This window comes from Nomia melanderi, chromosome 11 (assembly GCF_051020985.1).
Source record: "Nomia melanderi isolate GNS246 chromosome 11, iyNomMela1, whole genome shotgun sequence".
Classification (NCBI taxonomy): Eukaryota; Metazoa; Arthropoda; class Insecta; order Hymenoptera; family Halictidae; genus Nomia; species Nomia melanderi.
The window spans coordinates 1262979-1284559 of NC_135009.1; the positions used below are offsets into that span (position 1 = coordinate 1262979).

At 36.6% G+C, this 21581-nt stretch overlaps 2 protein-coding genes across 12 annotated transcripts in view; one reads left to right on the plus strand and one right to left on the minus strand.

The window, feature by feature from the left end:
* The first annotated feature begins 565 nt into the window (after window positions 1-565).
* The window catches only part of LOC143175074 (uncharacterized), a 45309-nt gene continuing 24293 nt past the window's right edge, over window positions 566-21581 (plus strand). For 3 of the 10 annotated variants that reach the window (XM_076372102.1, XM_076372104.1, XM_076372103.1), the window contains exons 1-6: window positions 566-715; window positions 3291-3410; window positions 3550-3667; window positions 4623-4869; window positions 7213-7311; window positions 14567-14799. In XM_076372102.1, the coding sequence (XP_076228217.1) occupies window positions 575-715; window positions 3291-3410; window positions 3550-3667; window positions 4623-4869; window positions 7213-7311; window positions 14567-14799 (958 nt within the window). In that variant the 5' untranslated portion in view covers window positions 566-574. Of the gene's footprint in view, window positions 716-3290; window positions 3411-3549; window positions 3668-4622; window positions 4870-7212; window positions 7312-10893; window positions 10985-11097; window positions 11244-11430; window positions 11685-11754; window positions 11992-14566; window positions 14800-15249; window positions 17257-19678; window positions 21010-21193; window positions 21398-21581 lie in introns of those variants that run through there. The other 7 variants (XR_012999695.1, XR_012999696.1, XR_012999698.1 and 4 more) reach the window with 7 other exon arrangements.
* Window positions 5220-10922, minus strand: LOC143175077 (uncharacterized). 2 transcript variants are annotated; one of them, XM_076372123.1, is made up of 2 exons: window positions 8913-10922; window positions 5220-5848 (listed from the first exon to the last, which is right to left on the minus strand). In XM_076372123.1, exons 1-2 carry the CDS (start codon window positions 9684-9686, stop codon window positions 5795-5797), a joined length of 828 nt encoding a protein of 275 aa, XP_076228238.1. In that variant the 5' UTR covers window positions 9687-10922; the 3' UTR covers window positions 5220-5794. The 2 variants fall into 2 exon arrangements, with proteins under 2 accessions (XP_076228238.1, XP_076228239.1); XM_076372124.1 differs by lacking the exon at window positions 5220-5848 and adding an exon at window positions 8094-8687.

The window sequence follows — 21581 nt, forward strand, 5'->3', positions numbered from 1 at the left end:
TCCTAATGGAGTCGCAAGGCGATTCCAACAGTACTCGCGCGCACATCTAACCATATATACCTTTCCTTTACCTTGCAATGGAAATTCAATTAATATTCTTCAGCTGTAACTTAAAAATATAATTAAACAGACAAATAAAGAAAAACAGAAAAGTTCGACTATGCACTATGCACTGTGCTGAATAGTTACACAATAAAGAGAAAAACAATAATGGGAAGTCGCGACTAACACCACGTCTGCTTCCACTCTGACACATGCAATACTCAACTAAATTCTGCGCATTTTCTTTGCGCAACAAAATAGCAGAGAGAAAAATAAAACGTTAAGAATCCCTTAGTTTCCTGGTGTCACCGGAATTGAATGTTTCATAAGTCTTTCTCTAGCTTTCAAAAATTTCTTGCAACATGCTGATTATATCGATCGCTTCCAAACAGTAGTCATCTATTCGAACGGAATAGGATAAAGTAGTTTCCTCCGCGACAGGAGGTACACAATATGAATAAAATATGATGACGAGGTGTAGTTGAACGATGCCACAGATTTACCGCGCAGACGTTTTCCGACATTAGGCGAGATGGACGTGTTCCAGAAGAACTACAGAGCCTATTATTCTGTGATGTACATCACCGGGCTATGGCCCTACGACAACTCCATCGTAACGAAGATAAAGAGAGTTGGTTTCTGTGTACTCGCGCTCAGTAGTATAGTAATCCAGGTAATGAGAATGCGAAACTAGGCAAAGCGCAGTTTTTCTCACGAAATTAAATAATTTTTCGGTTCGCAAAATAGAAATCATTTTGCACTTGTTCGGTAATTCAATCTGAATAGTTCTACGTGAAGTAACGGTCGACCCAGAATTTTCGGTAAGCTTGGTAACTTTTAAGGCGAATATTTCCATATGGTAATGACATCCTTCCGTGAAAATGCAATTTCAAACATTAACTGTAGGAAGCAACTATCACTTAGTCTGAACACGTAGATTATGTCTTAGTAATCGAGTAATATTCCACGGAGGCATTCTCAAACTGATTAACTTACTGAATCAGTAGTATTTCTCCGATTGGGAAATCACATTGCTGAATTTAAACATTTGTTTCAACGTAACAACTCAGATTGGTTACACTAATGAGTAATGGCGTTAAATCTGACTGAATTGTTAAGGAAGGATTCTCGTGTAACAAGTATAAAAAGTCGAATATTTCTGCAGACATCGATAGTAAAATACTTTCAACTTTTCAAATTAAAATTGAAAACACTTAAAAGCATTTGCAAGTCGTATTCGAGAAAGTAACGAAATCAGAAAATTGTTTAATGTAATAAATTAGAGGCCAGCCACACTGGAACCACAATGAAACCGCCAGACTTAAAAAGATGAATATGTTAGATGTGTTAAAAATTAAATGTATTATCGACTCAGAAACATCAGTAAGAAAGTTAACCTTATATAAACCTAAATCGAATTTAATTGTGGAAGGCGAAAGTAGAAAAGAAAGTAGAAAACTGTAAGTATATTGAAACTTCATCCGTGTTTTTCACGAAATCGACTAATAAACTTCAAGCAGTGTTCGGATTATTCGGAATACACTTCTCTGGGTATCGGGCCTCCGATCACTATTTTATTTTCTAGTCATGATGCTTTTGTAAAGCATAGTAAAACAGCTTATCTATCGAGAGAAGTAGGGGAAGGTAGGGTAAAATGGAACGGTTCTTTTTAAAATGCAATAACAAAATACCTCGTGTAATAGACGAAATCTTTTGAAATTTTTTTTGGAACTCTTAAGTGGACCTTTGGCGATAAGGAAATACAAGACTTTTCGAAGGAATATATCAAGTTACGAAGGGAAGAAGCATTTGTCAAAGACTTGAAATATCCTCTTCGCGAAAATGGTAGGGTAAAACGGAACATCCATTTAAAGCCACGTGCAAATACGAAACATTTATTTTTCTCCATTGAAAATTATTAACTGACATAAATAGGCTGTAAGTATAGTTTATTTTGTAAACAAAAATCACAAATGAATGTGTCATTTTGCTTTCCTGCACTGGTGAAATATTCATAGGCCCAGCGTTGACACTGTAGGCACTAAATTCATTCTTCTTTTATATAACTAAAAGATTTTTTAGAATTCATGTTGTCTCTTTTTTATTTTCTTTCCGAAAATGGCTTTCTTCTTTTCTTTTCTTTATTTTTTACATTTTGCTGTTTTGAGACTACCATTCTCATTGTTCATTTTAAATTTTTTTACATAAGCAGGTGACGGTAACATAAATAAAATAAATAGATAAAGTAATCGCACACCACCCAACCGCGGTCGAAACAGAACTTTGTGACTGACTCGTGTCCAATCCCGTTTTTAGCGATCCCAAGAGCGAAAGAACAGACACGCTCGTTTATCTATTTACTCACTCCCACACTACGATGCAGCATACAACAATTATTGGCATTTCCTATTCTTCTTTGTATATAAACAGTAGCGTTCTACCCCACACTAAAATGTTCCTTTCGACCCGCGGGCCGTAATGTAGACAAAATTTTAAATCTAAACGTCAGCCTGAAATAAAGAAACGTCTTACATGTGAAAGGGGCGGATTAAGGAATTATATTCAGTACTACAGTTACCGTTTGCAATTTTTTAATCTAAAGTTTAAATGTATAACATCCAATTTTTTCACTGAATAACTTTATTAGACTTATTACGTCTATGTCAAGCGTCTCTAGCTTGACACGAGCACGCTATCTACGAAAAACTTTGGTGTTCCGTTTTACACTACTCTCCCCCATGTATCCGTTCGGAATTGTTCGACGTGTATAATTTCTCACAATTTGTGTTAGAAACAGGTTCAGTCTTGACAAAAACTATATAACATCAAACACTTTGTTCGATTTTTACACTCTTCTGAGTGTAACAAGAGCAATACTGTACGTAAACAATGAGTACATCCTTGAAAAAGATAAATATAATTGATCGCCTCTTGAAATGAAAATGTAACATAGTAAAGAAAAATTGTTTTTATTTATAAATGTTGGTATTCTCACGCTTGCATAGTAACAATTAAAGAAATAACTATTTTGAACAATTATTATCATTGCTTCCATTACACGAGCATCCCCCCTTAAATGTTAGCGGAGTTTGGTAAACAAATCTTTCAAAACTCTTACCTTCCGTGAAAGAATTTCAGTTGCGATTGTTTCATGAATCAGTGTGTGCTTCCATGTTTACGAACCGGTTTGACCGTAAAGTATAATTACCTCGCGGTTTTGAAGGTTCTAAAAACAATGCACTTTTCAGGCGTCGACGATAAGAACGGTAGAAACCACGTTGGAGAACGTACTTGTGCTGTTGTCGTTCTTGTTTCCGACAGTATTGTTCTTCTTGCGATACGTTGGCTACCTCTCCAACTTTCCAGTAGTAAGTTGGAAAACACGTGAATGCTTTTTACGCTTCATGGTGTTCCATAGTGTCTGTTGAAATAGTTGCTCGGGTGAATTATTCTATCTGTTATGTACAGTGCGTGTAATTTTGCTGTTTTATTTTCATGTGGCTTCAGTTAAAAGTTGGGTTCGAAAACATACAAAACGATTGCATGCGTCTGAAAGATCCAATCGAAGCGGATTTGTTAATGAAAGAAATAGCACAATCGAGACGCGTAATCCGGATACTAGTAGGTAAAGATGTATTCGATGGACTGCTCTTACTTATCTTATTACATCACTAATAAACAATCTTTCAATTAGTGCTTCTGCAAAATTACTTAAATTTTTTACGTACAATTATTATCGAAAGGAAATAACGACTAAACGTTTCAACATACTTATAAATGAAATATTGATCCAATGTATACCTTCTTCGTTTAAGCTCAGCGTTGCTCAGCGTCAAGAAAATTTGTCTTATATTTTATATTAGCTTAAAGCCAAAACGTATAGCAAGATAAGGTGGGAAAAAATTCCGCCAAACCTAATGGAATCGTAAGTATATCACTCGATAACTCTCTCGAGAAAGACCTTTCCTGATAAGTTTCAAATCACCACCCCTGCTACAAGGGTAATTACAGAGTGGAAAGCATTTTATGGTTCAGTTCCAATATCTTTTATTCTGCTTGTTAAAACTGTATACATATCAGAGTATGTGTATATGTATGTATAATATATTTTCAGATATTTCGAAGGCGGGAGGAGAGGATACAGTTGAAAAGGTTAAAAATCGATATTTTTATTTCATTCTACCCTCATATTACCCCCATAGGGGGGGTGGGGGTGTTTGAAACTCGATAGGAATGCTTTCCTTCGAAGAAATATAGAAAATATGTGTACGGATTCATTTGGTTTGGTAGCCTTTTTGTTCCCCTTGGTGGGCTATATTCTTTTGTTTGTCTTATTCGATTAAACTTTATTGAAGTTTGTATCGATTCGATTTTCGGTCATCTTCCAATGTAATTATTTGTTTGACACATCAATCCTTCCATATTAAACTGTATAGGAATTGGATATTAGAAATGGCAGGGAAAAAATTTGTCAGAGTTACTTCAGAGAGAAACGAACTAAGAGATACCACTGCAGAAATTGATTAACAAATCCACTTTTAGCAACAAATATTAGAAAATAACTTAATTCCCGATTGCAGTCTTGACGTGTATGGCGGTACTTCTCATCAATGCAATGCTACTACTTCCTACAGTATTGCAGTCGAAATTTCAGATACGTTATCTGAAAATCCTTGGAATCTTTTTCAATCACAGAGGTAGAAAAGTAGATTTTGTCTGTTGTAACGTTGCACTGGTAACCTCGGTCGGCGTGTTATCGTTATCGTGCACTGAAGCGATACCTACAGTTTTTGGTTGCTACATAAGCGGATTGTTCCAGATCGCCAGGTACTTTGCAAAGACGTTTTTTAATCGTTTGCTCGCAACTTTCAAATAAATAATATATGCAATGAATTGTATAGCAAGGAGACAGCTATCTTAAATTAGAATTCATTATTTTTATACAAAAACATTGACAAGTACACATTTTCATTTTGACAAATTCACTTTGAAACTACTGCAACACTAAATGATCGTTTGGATTATTTAGATTAATAATTATTTATTTGATTTACATTACCGATACCTCATTGGTTTTGATGACGTTGAATTATGTTGTTAGCTCACCATTCTAAACAACTTTTAATAGATACATATGTGGCATCAGTACTTAATTTGAATTTTTGATGTACGGTCAGGGACAAAATGAGGACGGCAGGAGGTGATAGCACAGGTCAATGAATTTTAAACAAATTGGAGCTAATGTTATATGCGTAAATTTTGTTTATTACACTGAATTTCGTGTTTACGTCTGTGTTTGAATGAACGAAAAATGAAAAATGAATGAAAAATGTGAACAATCCCAATGCAGTCTTAACAATTGCGAAAACTAATGTCATACAATCTCTTCAGTGGCGATTTAGGCTTTACAAAGTTAACATCTTTTCTTAACACGTTGAACGCCATGGAAATTTCGGTCATATTTTGCTTATGAACTGTATTGAATTTTTAAATAAAATATTAAGTTATATTCAAGTTTCTTTTTAATTTTATATATTTTGATATCGTTTCTTGATGTTTTCGGTGCTTTGTAACGTATACAGCTATTCTTAACCATGTGTCCCTTGAAAATATTTTGTTACAAAAATTAACGTGTACCACATATGGTACACGTGGCACTGAAAGTGTTAACTAGTATCGTGACGTCGAAAACTGGATTAATTACAAACCAAATTCGGTGATTAGTTGTGTCGGACTGTTGTAATAGCATAGGCTATCGTACCGTTGCCAGAAAGTAACGTATATTTATAAACATCGTGGAGAACACCTGTAAAAAATTTATAATTCATTTTACTGTCGAAAAATTAAGAGGTCGTGAACGATAATGGAGCTGTACCGTACAAGAAAACCATGTCGTATGCTTAAAAAATGTCGAAAATACACAACTTTCCCCCAGAAACATTGCAGAATGGATTTCATGGTATGAGATTAAGACATCAGTTGAAATTGATGGTATAATGAATGTAGATAATACACTGATATATTAAAAGATGATTGACGGCAAACCATTTTTAAAATGGGGGTCGGGGAAAGTGTTTTATATTAACAAGACAATTATTCGAATCGTACCGGGAAAAAAATCAAGCAATTTTGAAGTCGTAATTCACGCAAAGGCAGAAATTTTATATAAAATATTGATTTTATTACTTATTTCATTTATAACATATTTTAGTATGTGTTCACGTATTTTGTCCATCGACAAATAGGTGACTTTTCAGTATAATATCGTTTACTTGTACTAAAATGGAGATATTACTTTCAATTATTCAGTTAGATGATTGAGGTTGAGATTATTGAAATTACAAACATTTATTTGCAATCGAACGAAAGCCGTACTCAATGATTAGTATTAATATGTAAACAAATTCCATTTGGCTCAATACTGCGAGAGAATATGACAGACTCACCTAAACATTTATTTACTATACACAGTACAAGTAATTCGGAAAATGTCCGAAAGCCCCTCAAAAGTTATTGTTTCGAAGGATTGTTTTTCGATGGTTTATAAATTGAGCCTAACTTAGAAAGAATAAAGATACAAACTTGAAAAATTGACGTGCATATTTATTTATATTTCAAAAATATCTCGCAAACATTTACATTTAATACAAAATATTTCTATTAATGCATTCGTCCGGAACATGTAATTATGAAATAAAATGAAATATCATACAAATATTACATTTACCATTAAAAACTAACCGTTCTAGATAATTTCATAATTGTATTACGTATTGTAAGGAAACGTATTTAATTTCCAGGTACCTCCGTAAATGTATTTTCAGAATATTCGCGCTTAAAATAAGGTATAATTAACCAGGTAGTAACTTTGATGATACAAAGAATTTCTGTGTAAATATCTTGATACACGTTCACAAAATGGAACTAAACATACATATCAAGTTTTCAGTTAGTTCGTATCTTTATTACTTTCGATTAAAAATAAGAAATAGAGGTTTTTTTTTCTTGTTGCTTAGTTAAAGTTTTCTCGTACATTTCTTATTAAAGTGAAGGCAAAACCTTTCGATCTACCTTTCGGTACTAAGCGAACACGTTGGTTAAGTTAGGGTATGAAAGAAGAAATGTGCGAGCAGTAATGTTAACGATGTCGATATGTTTCTTTTCCCCTAGTTACCGACTGGAAAACGCAATCAACAGATCGACAAAGTCAGATAGGCCCATCGAGATAGACGTACGGTCAACCGTGGAAATCCACCAGAGAGCTTTGGAGTTGGTACCCTCATTCACACGTTAACCTTTGGCGAGTCTCACTCTTGACCACAATTTCGAATCAAAAATGAATGTCACGACTGAGACTTTAGGTTACAATCTCAGATAGAACATAAATATCGAGTGAGACCGGTGACTTTCTCCGATCATTTCTCTACATTTTTCCTGTCACTTTGATCTTCCTTATCAGTGGCGACCGCTATAATTATGGCTCGGCATAAAATTGAACTTCAAAGAGTGATTGGTTGATAAGAAACTATAATATTTATTTTTCTTTGCTAATTATACTGCAAACAAAATAAATACGATTAAAAACTAGCGAATGTAACATTATAGTAGGAGAGACTGGGATCAAATATAATAAAATTTAGATTACGTTACACGAAAGCTATCATTTTTACAACTATAATTTTTGTGCCAGATGTTAGACAGTTATCTGACATACTAGCTTCGTTTAATGCTAAGCAATGTTTAAGGTATTAATAAAAAATCGAGACTGGAGGAAGCAAACCTGTATGCGGTCGGAAGTCACGTAATCATTTTTCTCAAATTATTACACTTATTAAACGGAACTTTAACAGTCTATGGGTGTTATATTGCCACAACACACGGGAGGAATAATCCCGACAAGAGGATGGGATCTTGTCTGGATCCAGGAAAAAACCCAAAATTGCTCAGATTTCGTGTCTTATGGAGTTACACATGGGCAAATCCGAATTGGAAAAACGTGGTAGAGGTTTTAATTTGATGTTGACGGTTGCGATATTAGGATAATTCTACTCTTCTTCTCCGTTGATGGACTTTAGGAAATATTTGGTAGTAAAGAGGGGGAAACATTTGGGCCTAGATGATTAATATTTGGGGGTTGGAGTGACTAAAATCCGGGATGTCGGACTGCCAGTTATGCTTACACTTCGTCAGAAGTACATGAGGTTCACAAACTGGTCAGATTTACAAGTAGACCCTGTCATAATGCTAACGGAGTATTTTGGTATGCATAATGTTTTCAGATAGGGATGATGAACACCTTTTCAGATGGACGCAGACATGGTATGATGTCATGATGGAAATGTTGTAGATAGAATTAAATCAAAAATGATAGTAATAGCAATAATCGTTATACCGATAATAATAATAGTGTGGTAGGATGTAACAATGAGAATAATTGAAATAATTGTTATTCATATACAAAATGACTCCAACTTTTTATTTTTGATTGCGCCAAATGTAACCATCAATGGAATTTTTCATATTTTCTGTTGTTTTCTCGTTATTTGTATCTTCGATTATACATTGTGATGTAACGTTTTCTCATTTTTCTTCAATCTTTTAATTTATACAATTATATATATCAGCGTCTGAACTTTTCCCGAGGTCTACAAGATGAAAATGTTTGTTATACTTTGTAAATGTTCTACTGCTTTGATATAAATAGTACAATTTTTATAGTCATTTTCCATGAGCTAAGCATCGCGTGGAAAAATTGAATCGTAATTATCGAAAGAATTTTAGCAATTACAAATGGCAATCAAAGAGTTAAAGAAAATTGTGTACTTTTGCTTTAACTATTGCAAGTACATTGCTTGACCCTTAATTATTACCATTAAATCGTAAAGTTTGTCCTTCAGTCCTTCATGGAAACTGTTGAACATTCCTTTATCTTTGTTCATGTGTGCCGTCGCTCCACTGTCTAAACACCACTCATTCGACAGCATAGAGATAGCACTATATGCTTGCGCTATCATTGCATCTTTTTCACTACTCCTTGACGTTATAAATCTCTTTTTGTTCTTGCAGTACTTAGCTGGGCGACCAACTTTACCACGCAAATAACATTTAACAGAGTACTTACTATTATATGTATTTTCTTTAAACAAATTGTTGTCAACCTTTCTTATTTCCACTTCCAATAACTTCACTTTTAAGTCTTCTAGTGTAGGCATTTTCTCACGAGACTCATTTGCTATGCTAAATGTTTTGTATTCGCTTAGCAATGACATTAATAAAATAATGGGCAATACGGTATCTGGCAATTTAATTCTCGATTCTGCAAGTTGTTCAATTTTGTGGATAAAATCATTTACGTACTGTGTTATGCTTTGATTTGGTGGTATCTTCATCCTATATAACTGCTTGTATAGGACGCATTGCCGCATGGGGCCTTTTGACTCGTGCACATTTTTTAATGCATCCCACGCCTCCAGTGAGGGTGCAGCTCGCTTAACGTGGTTAAATTGGGTTTTATGTAAACTCAGGATGATCAAATCAAATGCTTTCTCATCGTTGATCGCCCATTCGGCGGCATTTGCTTCCGTTATTATAATTGTACCGTTTACATACCCCCATAATTCGTTGAAACGCAAGATACTTTTCATTTGTATCTTCCAAGACTCGTAGTTGCCGTTCGTCAATCTTTCAATCTGTTATGTGTCTGCGAGACTCATCATTTTTGTTGCTTTCGTTGTGCCAACACGTGGCATGCGATTTCACTTAATCTCACTTTCCGTTCCTTTTTTTTTCTCTTTAATTTTCTAAAGAATTATTTTAATCATTTACATTCTGGGGCCATAACGTGTTTGATTGTTTTATTAAAATATGTATTAATGTAAGCGCAATGTGAATGTAAGGATAACCGGTCGCAGGAATCGATCAAGCACACGTGCACACACAATATACGACAGGGAACGCATAGTACATGTTTTACGCGGGAACGTCCTCCGCCACACGACTGGCAGCCCAAGTGAGGGCGTAGCAATCACGCTATCCAACAGTCAGTAACAGAAATTTAAAAAATTGGAAGATCTTCCTTTCATAAGAGAAAAACATAAAAATGAAAAATATTCAGTTCGCCGCAATATCTGAGGAACTAATCAAAACATTAACCAAAACTTAAACATTCTTTTCACTGACATTGGAGCTAAATGTATATTAATAACAAGTTTATAGAAAATATTTCTATTCTGAGTTTCTACTACTATTTTTTCGCTGTTAAATCTGAACTTAGTCGCCTCGCCTCGATCTATTCTATTTCACAACAAGTTTTCTGATCTTTGCCCATGTTGTTACATCAGAAATCTGCAGTAATTAGTTTAAGGTGTTCTACATTTTCATCGGTAATGAGTATTAGAAAGGCGAAAAATTAGCCGGTCGCGAATGTATTAAAAATATTATCAAGATTTCCTCTATATTTGGCTAATAGCCCTCTATTTTATAAGTAACTAAAATGAATATTACTAAAAAAAATCTCAATTATTACCTGTTAGTTGCGTGTTTATATCATTATGTCACAAATGCATGTATTTCAACTACAACTTTACATCATATGTTCCGAATGGATGGTAATATATACAATATGTTTTGAATTATTTACAATGTATCACTTTCGCGCCCTGTTACATTTGATCCGAGTCTCCCCTAGTCGTAAATAAAATTTGTGTCGAGCCACACTAGACAAAGGAGTGCAAAGGGTTAAAGCAATTACTGTTGACTGCACGTTTCTTTGCGATTTAATTACGTGTCTTGTTTGTTTTGCATCGAACGATCGTCAATACGATGGGACATTTACCGAACTCGTGAACGAAGATTGAACGAACAACTGACTAGCAATATGATGCTATCGTATTTAGCGGCTATCATAACAGTCGTCCTGTCGTTCGCTGTAAATTTGTATCGTGTAAGTATGATTGGGAGATCATATGAGAAATAATCACGTCGGTCGACAATCATGAATTCATTTTATTGTTCCGTCGGAGGAAACATAACAACACTACTTTTGGCTCACGACAGGTCTACCTGGTGTTGCAGAACAACCACGAGATAGATAATGTGTTCATCACGTTGCAAATTTTCTTAGTACATGTGATGATTATGCTCTTGAATAATTACAGTGGACAGAGACTGATAAACAATAGCGTAGATTTCTTTCATAACACGTAAGTCAATGATTGCATTTAACGGACAATTACTGGCGAAAAGTTTTCAGTTAAAGAAGACGAACGTCCATGATATCACGGCTACTAATTATTTATACGAATTCATCGTTCCTTTGGAAGTTTACTATATTAATATCGAAATTGTTGAACGGTCAAACAGTCGATTGAAATATACATTCCAAATTAGATATAAAATTGCGCTTGATTACGTAACCACCTTTCAACACCAATAACTATACAAAAAGACTTTTAATACGGGAACATGTGGCATATGAAGGATAATGAAACAACGCTATTGAATGAAACAGATACAATACGTTGTGGTACTGCATACCGCTAAGATCGCAGAAACTCTTAATGTTTATAATGATGAGAAGCATAAGCGAAGTGAAGTTCAATCTCGCCGGCTTATTCACTCCGTGTTATGAAGGTTTCACAACGGTAATTCGTTGTATTTATGTATCATTTTGTAGATAATTCTCGAGCACAGGTAAAGAAGTTTCTGTTTCAGATGATGAGCTCGTCCTTCTCGTATTTTACTGTCATCTCTTCAGTGTAGTCGAATGTTTAGAAACAATGGTCGTTGGCCGTAGTGATCACACAGGATCAACACTCAGAGGCATCGTGTATTATGATGTAGATGCTACAATCTCCAAAATGTCTTTCCGATAAAGATGCGCTCCATTAACAATTACATCTGCCCCTACTGTTCTGTGTGTGCGAAAAATATTTCTGTGTACTTATAGAATGTATTTTGTTTATGTACCAAAACACGTTCCAGATCATTTACCCCCTCATAAGTTTACTCCTGAACATTTCCCGAGGGTGGTCCGCCGGTCGGACCCCGACGTATCACCCCTAGTGCTCCAACGTTTCTGCCCCTGCCATATACCAGGGCCCTACGAAGTCGCAACAGATCTACATATTACCACAGGTTTCGAAACACGACTTTTCGCCTTTTCATTGCATCGAACCCAATCTATTGATGATGGGTGGATAAGTTTTTAATGGTGTACTTCTTTGGCCTAATCTTTAACTTTCTTTGTTGTTTTTCGAGAAATATCATTTTATTGACCAATGATGTGAAATGTAAAATTGGTTGTTTTAATTATTCGGCAAGTGAGTCGTCTTTGGAAGGTTGTGTCTCAAAGGTATGTGATAAATTCCCGGATATTGACATATTGTTAGTTCTTATTTTTGTGTCTTTTATTGTTTCTGGGCACCGTGATCCCCAATTTCGATCTTTTTGTGCGTCTGTCAGGTTATCATAACACACGGAAGGGTTTCCGTGCAAAATGATTGGGTTCTTATCCTGATCGGAGAATAACACACGGCGAGGTGTTTGTGTAAAAAAATAAAAAACATTTTATTGTAACTCCACGAACTTCGAGAATTTTTGTACAAAGTACAAAAGTGGTTTCTCGACGTTTGTGAAAGTTGTGCGTTTGCAAATTTCAGTTTATCGAAAGGTTTCGTAGCATTTTTGTTGAATATTTATTTTCTAAATAAATACAACAAAGTTTGAACTAAATATATATTTATTAATATTTATTTATAGACGATTTACAAACCAAACACAAACGCTGTTCTTAGCTTGATGGTTTACTGAGAACTGTCGAACGACTCGGAAAAATGAGACGCTCCGTGAGTGGAGTAAAAGGGTGTCCTCCTCAGGTAATACTAACCTTTGCGAGGGAGGGGACTGCACCAACGGACGCACTTTTCCTACTATTAAAAATATATCTAATACTTACTCTCAACAGTTCTGTTCGGTTCTCGTAGTGTCTTATTTTATGTAAACTTTGGTTTTTAGGATTGGCCAGTTGCAGTTTTATTTGAAAGAAAGTTGTGTTTTGTCATTGATCGCGGGTGTGTCTAATTTGTGTGCAATAGTGGGAGTCATCATCGTGATTTAAAACTATTTGTTTGGTTTTTACAGTTACAGTTTTTTACGGTTGCAGTTTGTTGCTGCGTCGCACGTGGCGTCCAAATATTTTGTGGTGACCATCATAAAAATTTGCAAGAATCCGGAGTGCTCCCGCACCTGGTCTGTAATTACGGGATTATCCTAAGTCTCTCCGCTATCGAGTAAATCAGATGTAACAACGTCTATATATAAATAATCATAATATTTATAACCATAAACATGAAAAAATTAGGGAAACCCGAGATCCGATTCGCTCTACGCGATTTGATCCCAATAGTCCCATTTCCAAGGATTTTAAAGTGAACACGATAAATGGACAAAATACAATACAATAATCTAAAGTACATTAAATAGTGAATTTAGATACCTTTGAGACTAATAACAATCAACATATTTGAATTTCCGACCTTAGCTTGCCATTTTAAATGTGAAATTCTGAACAACATACTTCAGACTAGCCACAAATTCGTTGCATTCGTTTCGATTCTAACACGTGCTGGTGGCAAACAACAGTTTGTAATAATTGAAAATGTATTGGATTAAGTGTAGGAATGGTGTACGAAGTAATGTGTACAGCCAGCACGCTCATTTCTATAACAACGTAACGAATGTGGTTAATATTTTCATTTTTATCCGTTTCGTCCCGAGATCCTATCTGTCTCGGTCTACATATACTACTCGACTAATTCAAATGGCGTCGTAATTGCGGTTTTATGAATGTCTTCATTTGCAATTGGAGTTTGGTAATAGGCACGAACTAAATCTACCGTCGGAAAGATATGCTTACCGCTCAATGAATGCGCAAAGTCTTCCATATAAGGTAAAGGATTAGCCGCCGGGGGCAGCTTTCGCATTGAGGGAGCGGTAATCACTGCAGAGGCGAAATTCGTCGGTCTTCTTCGGTACCATGTGCAATACTTGTACCCATGCGCTTTCCGACGGTCGTTGGATTCCTTGCCTCATGGGAAACTTAAATTCTTCCTTAGCCGCTTCAGTCGATCCGGTGCCAATCTTCATGGTTTGCAATATACGGGAGGCTCAGGCATTGTTCTGATATGGTGCCATTCAGCATACTTCGTGTCGCTCCGCGCACCCGACAGCCATGTGATATCAGAAAATTCAAACAACAACCGATGATATCTTAATTGCACTATTTCAACTGAATCGAGTGTTTCATGCGCTACATGGCCGAGTGTTTGTAGTGCTGCGGTACTATCAATTAACCGTCAGTTTTTAAATTCCACTAGTAGATCGTAATGCCCCAAAAGATCCACGCCAGCAATAGGTTTATCAACGTCTTTGTAAGACAGGATTTTATGAGCTGAATAATGAAATATTAAAAACTTGGTTTAAATTTTACTCTTTTAATATGATGTTCCTTCCTTGGATGTTACAGAAAGAATGCACCGAGAAAGGTACTGCCTAGCCAGAGGATTGTCCTTGCCCATCTTGTCAACGTGGCTCTGGCTCTGTTTATTGCACCCCAAGACTCGGGAACGCTTTCCCTTAAGAGGGCTCCGATTGACGAAACGCAGGCGTCCAGCGTTCGTCTTTCCCTTCACTACGCTTATCTGACATCTGCCACGACAAATTTCCACACGAACTCACACCGTAAATCAAAATCGTACGGTAAGGTAATTTGTTCGTATGTTGCGATAGTTGAACCGTTCGCTGCTTATATTTCGTACGTCGACTTCGACTGCTGATTTCATAGGACATTTTTGGGGTACACACATAAATCCGAACCAGTGTTTACTAAATATTACTTTCTTGTCACTTGATCCGTTAAAACGAATTAAACGGAATTACAAGTGGAATTACACTTACGGGCATTGGATCCGAATCAGAAATGGTACCAGCATATACCGTTACGATCAATATCTCGACTTTTGCCTCTAAACCGCTATCGATTTCTAGAAGGAGAATGATTATGTCATAAATGTCGAGTATTTGATTCAACGATGACTGCAATTTCTTGCCGTAGTATTCGCGATTTAATATCACGTCGGTGTCACCAATTGTGAATAAGGTTATTAACGAAAACCTTATTGCTGGTAACAAAAAGTTCATTGCTTCTAGTGGAATGACGAATGGCCAGGGTGTCCGTCCTAGCCGACACAGTGAATTCGACTGACTGTCCTGCATGTGGAAGAGACTGCCCTCTTTGTGTGCCTGCGTACCGAAAGACCGACGCCGCACAGTGCGGACGCATGTGGACAAAAACCCAAAAATCGACTATGTTTTCACATAAAGAAAATTGAAGGTTACTAATTTGTTGCAAAGTAGTCCCTGCTATAAAAAACGACTTTTGTTGGAAAAATTAACGAAAAATAATCTCTGTTTAAACGCTCAAAGACTGCCTTTCAGAAATTCCGTGATTCCTACTATAGTATATGGTGGTGGTTTACTATTAGATGATATTTGAAAATGTGGGACTTTAGTAAAAAGAGAATTAGGAAAACAATAATATATTTAATAAGATAAAGGAAACAATACGGACAACACGTAAAATACAACACACGACTCTCGCACCAAAAATGTTCTACTCCGCTGTCGCTCACCAAAATGTCCTAATGCACGCATTTCCACTCGCTTTTATCACACACCCCCATTCGCTCTGTCTTTCTCACCCTTGCACCCTTCTCACTCGCATCTTTCGTCCATGGTCAAAACTCACGCAGTCACGTACACACTTTTCTCACGGTTCAGTCGCTCAGTTCCAGATACTCTTCCTCGCATTCTTTCAGCCACTCGAAATTGTCTTAACGCAGTCACACTATTTCCCAAACATCCCGGCGCCGGTCCGTCGCAATACGACCTGGTCGCCCTCACGCACGCACAACAAACCATTCATCCTACAATAAATATTCTCGATACTACACTACGTATTCATATTTTTACCTTGTATTCATTGTTAAATTCATTTACACAAGTTTTTAAAAAAGAAATAACTTTTCCGAAGCATGTAGATCCGATTTCACATAAATTTGTGCATATAAATTCACTTTGTCTGTTTATATAACACTGGAATCGAAACGCAAATATATCCAGTAGTTAACGTAAGCCTACAAACCGCGGAATGTCCGAAAACGTTATGGTTTTCACTGTTTCCTATTCTGTGGATATCATACTGTGGGAATGGGTTTATTTCAGTGTGATAATAGATATATTAATGAGTGATGAATGTGTGTGCAATAGATGAACGACGCCACTGTGTGTGTGTGTGTGTGTGTGTGTGTGTGTGTGTGTGTGTGTGTGTGTGTGTGTGTGTGTGTGTGTGTGTACATGTGTGAGCGCGTTCTGAATGAATGTGCAAAGCATTGGAATATTCTAAACTATATTGACTTTTTTTATATTGATTTTTATGTTATTAATGTTCGTTTTTATGAATCTAGAATATTCCAAATATTCAATTTATCGCTCGGGATACGCCTTAGAACTTTGACTAACAATTTTTTAAACTGTGCCGTCCTAAAAATATATAGAAAAATGTTTATTCTAAGTCTTAACTATAAGTTTTTCGTTGAGCATTCGAAGATCTACAATGAAAATCAATTTTTTGTGAGAACTTTTTGTTCGACCCGAAATTGCACATAAAATCAATTACTGAAACATTTCTCCCAAATATACTACCCTTTAGCATTAAATCTACTAGCATAGTTTTCGTGATACAACTTTTCATTGAGATTGCATTGAACCCAATCTACTGACTGTGAGTGGATAAATTTTTCATTGCAATAAATGCAGTGAAATGCTCCGTCCTTAGTAGTCTTCGTCGTTGTTTTAATAGTGGCCTCTTTGGACTAGACTTTAACTTTTTTTGTTGTTTCTCAAGAAATATGGTGAGTTAGTTGCAGTTAACTATTATTATTGTATCTTTTATTGTTTCTGGAAACCGTGATTTCTGATTTATGTTTTTTCGTACGTATATATATGTACATGTAACCATAAACATGAACAAATGAGGGAAACCCGAGATTCGATTCTCCCCGTGCGATTTGATCCGAATTGCGGACGACGCCCCTTGGCCAGCCCTCTTGGTGCAAGGGTGAGGGCAATGGCCACGTGCGAGGGATCCTCGAAGATTTGCCGATGCCTTGGAAATTTCCTCCAAGTTGACTCATGTCTGGCGGAACCGTTACGAACGAGGTTCGAGTCGACCCTTCGGAAATTCCCGGTTTATGATATGGTCGGTTGTCTGTACGAACGAAGTAAAAAGTCCAAACTGTTGTCTGGACATGCGCGGATTAACTAAATGATTTTATCACGGTTTTGGGTGAAATTGCCCCCTTCTAACTAAAATAAATAAACTGAGTTCGAAAAAGGCTAATCCCGAAAATAAATTTGTTGGCACGTCCATATCATAAACGAACCTTCGAGGATTTTCGCCGTTTTGTTCCGCATCGGACGGAACAGAACCAATATCTGTTTATAAGAGTTAATACTAACAGTACGTACATGAAACCACCAAAGTTCTGAGAGCGTTTGCTAATTAAAATCGAAAATAAACTAAAAGCTGCAAAAACCGCACTTAAAATTGTGTATTTCTTTTAATAATAGTCTAAACTTTTATATAAAACGTGCCCGACAGTTAACACTTGAATCCATTATTTGTAAACCCCTTCTTAAAATAAATGAAATAAATAATGCTTACGAAACAATAAAATAATCAAAATATACTTGTAAAACACTCGTGACTGTTGATCCGGCTCGAAGGACCAAATGTACAGCACTATGACTATCACGAGTACTTTTGAATATATGCTGACTTTTTCTAATCGAAGGATCACCCAATGTTGGGACTAAGACTTCTAATGACTAATTGACTGAATGAGAGACCTCCCTGAATGGAGGTTTCCTAAATCGTTTTTAACGTGCCCCTGATTGAACGAGTTCCTCAATGAACTCCTGTGTTCCTGATTCTGATCTTAACTCTCTGATTCTAAACTGTGTTTTAACTGTATTTTACCTAAGCCTAATTCTAAACTGTCTTTTAACTGAGTTTTAACTGAGCCCGAAGTGTCTCTGGCAAGGGTTTTTTATAATTCTCCTGGGCCCACTCCCTCCCTCTCAATGTACGAAGGTGGAGCCTCAGGGGCGATTTTTTCATCCCCTCCTAAGTATGATAACCACTCCTGTATCGTCCTACTCCAGTACGCCCGTAGCACGGTATTTCCCCGGAGCGAGGGTGCCGGAGTTGGTCGCTACACTGGACGAATATTTGGCAACGTCGGGGAAATTCCGTTAAGTCAAGAATCTTGAAGACACTTTTTTCTGAAATTCTAACGGACCCTCTGGAACAGGACTTTACGATACCTGGGCTGAAGTGAAAAAGTAGACAATGGTTGAATTGTAAGCTGAACTCTTGCATGCCGCATAGTGGCTGCAGGCCGGCCAGCTAAAGTACTGAATGGAAAGCTGACGGTTATGAACGTTTCTATGAACACTTTCCCGTATCGTAAAATTATCCCCTTGTTGTCCTAACAATACTTACTGTTCTGTATAAAATTCAAGTGGAAATCTAATATTAGATGTTCTATAACAAGTGTTTCATAAAATTAATTTTACTTTCCTTTTTCGGAATTTTATCTTTAAGACAATGACTGCGAGTACACAATCATCATCAATGAATAGTACTTTGGATTTTAGAGTTTACAAGTGCTGTCACAATACACCGAAAATTTTTGTCAAACTCTGAAACTTGAAAAATTGACGTTTCGCCACGAAAAACGGGTTTCTAGATGGTTCCGTGCTGGAGCCACAAGAGCGTTCCTCCTTCCACTGCTACCACTTACTTATCGTTAGACTCGCATTTCCTTCGTTTGCCATCTCGTGTACAATGCACGATGCACGCGTGTTTCGGTACGATAATAGAGATTGGTATGATTGGGGCTCCATTTTCTGGGCTGGGATGGAGAAAAAAAGGGGTTTGCTCCTCTCCTGTAGACGTTTTTATTGTGTAAATATACAAAGTTTTCCTAACCTGAATTCCACGGTTTACTGTACAAACTGAAAGTGTTTAAAATTATCGCACCGTAAGTTTTTTCAATTTTAAATAGAATGGGTTTCATGGGTGTATAGAATTTTTGAGAATCACAAAGTAAAAAAATCTGCCCCTCCCGTGCACCTCCAGTACGAGAAAGGCTAGCCTTACCATTTCTAACTCTATTGCCAAATTCCGGGGTGTCAAACTGCCACCCCTCATTTTAATGACTTCCAATTAGCGATTCAAGCTCAAAAGTCACAACAGGAAGGGAACTCTCATTCACGACGCTTGAGCCAGCTCAGCTTCGACACGTGATCGCTGTTCTGCACGAATTTTGTTTTAATAAAATGAAATGTAGAAACATAATTTTGGGGCACCCTTTGTATTAACACTAACTTTTTTCTCTACCGTTCCATCTTCGTCGTATACTATTCCGTTTCCATTTTTTGTTACTACCGCGCGGCCGGTAACGGCCATGTGTCGTAGAAGTGAAGGAATCCCCTTGTCTGTCTAACTGTTTAGCTTGTCGACAGTGTGCCAACACTCCAGAGCTGGGCAACAAATACTCGACAATGCAACCATGCCATGCATCGTTCGGTGGTTCCGAGTCTACCACTCCCCGTTCAAACACTTCTTCAATACAGAGAAGAGGATTAGAATATAAAGGACAGAATCACCCAGCGATCCAGTGTGGTCAGATCAAGACTTGTCCCTCCGCCATTCCTATCCCTTTTACGACTCCATTCCTCGTCAGCGGGCATCCTCTAATACCTAAGCAGTCTAGGTAAACCTATCACGTGAGATCTCCCGCGCAACAGGAACTTTTAACTTGTAAGTTTTTGTCTGCCAACAATCTCTTAACATTTTGAGTACCAGGCATAAAGTTTTCGAACTAAGAGAGTATTTTTACTTTCCCATTCGTTGCACACGGTAAAAATATAATACGACAAAGTCAATAGTGGAAAGCGAGGGTAAAAGTTTCACGCTTTATAACGAGCTTAACATTAGATTTACAGACATTTATCGTACAGCTTGTTCTACTGTTTTTGTAAAAATCGACATTCCTTCGTTTAGATTTCGGAAAGTAGAGATTTAAACGTAGACGATTAGGATTCATATTAGCGTACCCACATTAATCAAAATCGACACAAACATTCAGCAAATAATGTTTATAAAATACAGTAGGAGTCAAAGCGACTCGTTCCGTAAATCTAGTGTTAAACATAATATTGGCCGATTCTTTACTACAAAGCTACAAGAGTTCAAAGACCAGAAATTTCTCGATTCCAATACTTTGATTCTTCAATTTTGTGCAATGACGTGGGTGAGGTCCACTCGCCGCACTCGGCCCGATTGTTATGACAGTTCAGTTTCGCCATGTCTTTGTTACTAGCCTAGACACCGTGTAATGAAAGCGGACGATCAATTGATTAAATATAATATTCATACGATGGATTCACGTGTAGAAAATTGATAATAATGTAATAGATGATAGACTCAGGTTTGAGGAATAAATGAATAAAGTCGATAGAAAATCCGATAAAGTAAATACGAGTAGGAGAATAATTATACGATTGTAGTCCGCGTTCGGGCACAGTTTGAAACACAAATGTTTCACAGTGAACAGTAACTTTTTGCATTACTGAAATATAGCGGCCGGACCGACTAAAACTAGTCACTAAGAGCATGAGTTGGTGATAAAATTTTCTAAAAAAAGGAACATCTTACAAGGAAATCACAAAACTGGCAAACAGAAGCAAGTCAACTGTACATAGTACTTACAGTGTGGAGCATACCTGGTTCAATAACTAAAATTTGTGCTTAATTCTTTATTTTACATCATGAACAGTAAGGTATGTAAATAATCATAGCAATAACATACTGCATTGTTCAACGGAACATAAACACTTTCCAAACATCTCCTTTCGTTTGATATTTAAAATATACAATCAATGATATGATTTTAAGCCACATTTTCTGTATTATGGATTTCTTAACTTTAAAAAAAGTCTAACGTTTAGCCCAAAATTCTTTTAGTGGTGCAAGGCGTCGAAGGGAACAACCAATCCAAGTCGCTCCTCCCAAAAAGAACAAATCTAAACGGTACCGTCCCCGAAGCAACCGGGAAAACAAATAGTCAGATCAAATCACGAAAGCGCCCGACCAACACAAATTGTATGACTTATAACTATTAAAATTTTTGTTAAACTGCCCACGCCGTAAGAACGTACTTATTGTTATCTCGATCCATGTATATTTGACTAAATCAATTTATTTAGGGTAAGTTGGGAAGAGATGGCCTATTTCTTTTAAAGAACTGTTACATCGGAAATATTATTAATACCTAAAAACAGAAAAATACATTTATGAAAGTAGATACATATAAAATATTTAGTTAAATAGGCCTTTATGCAAGATTCAATAT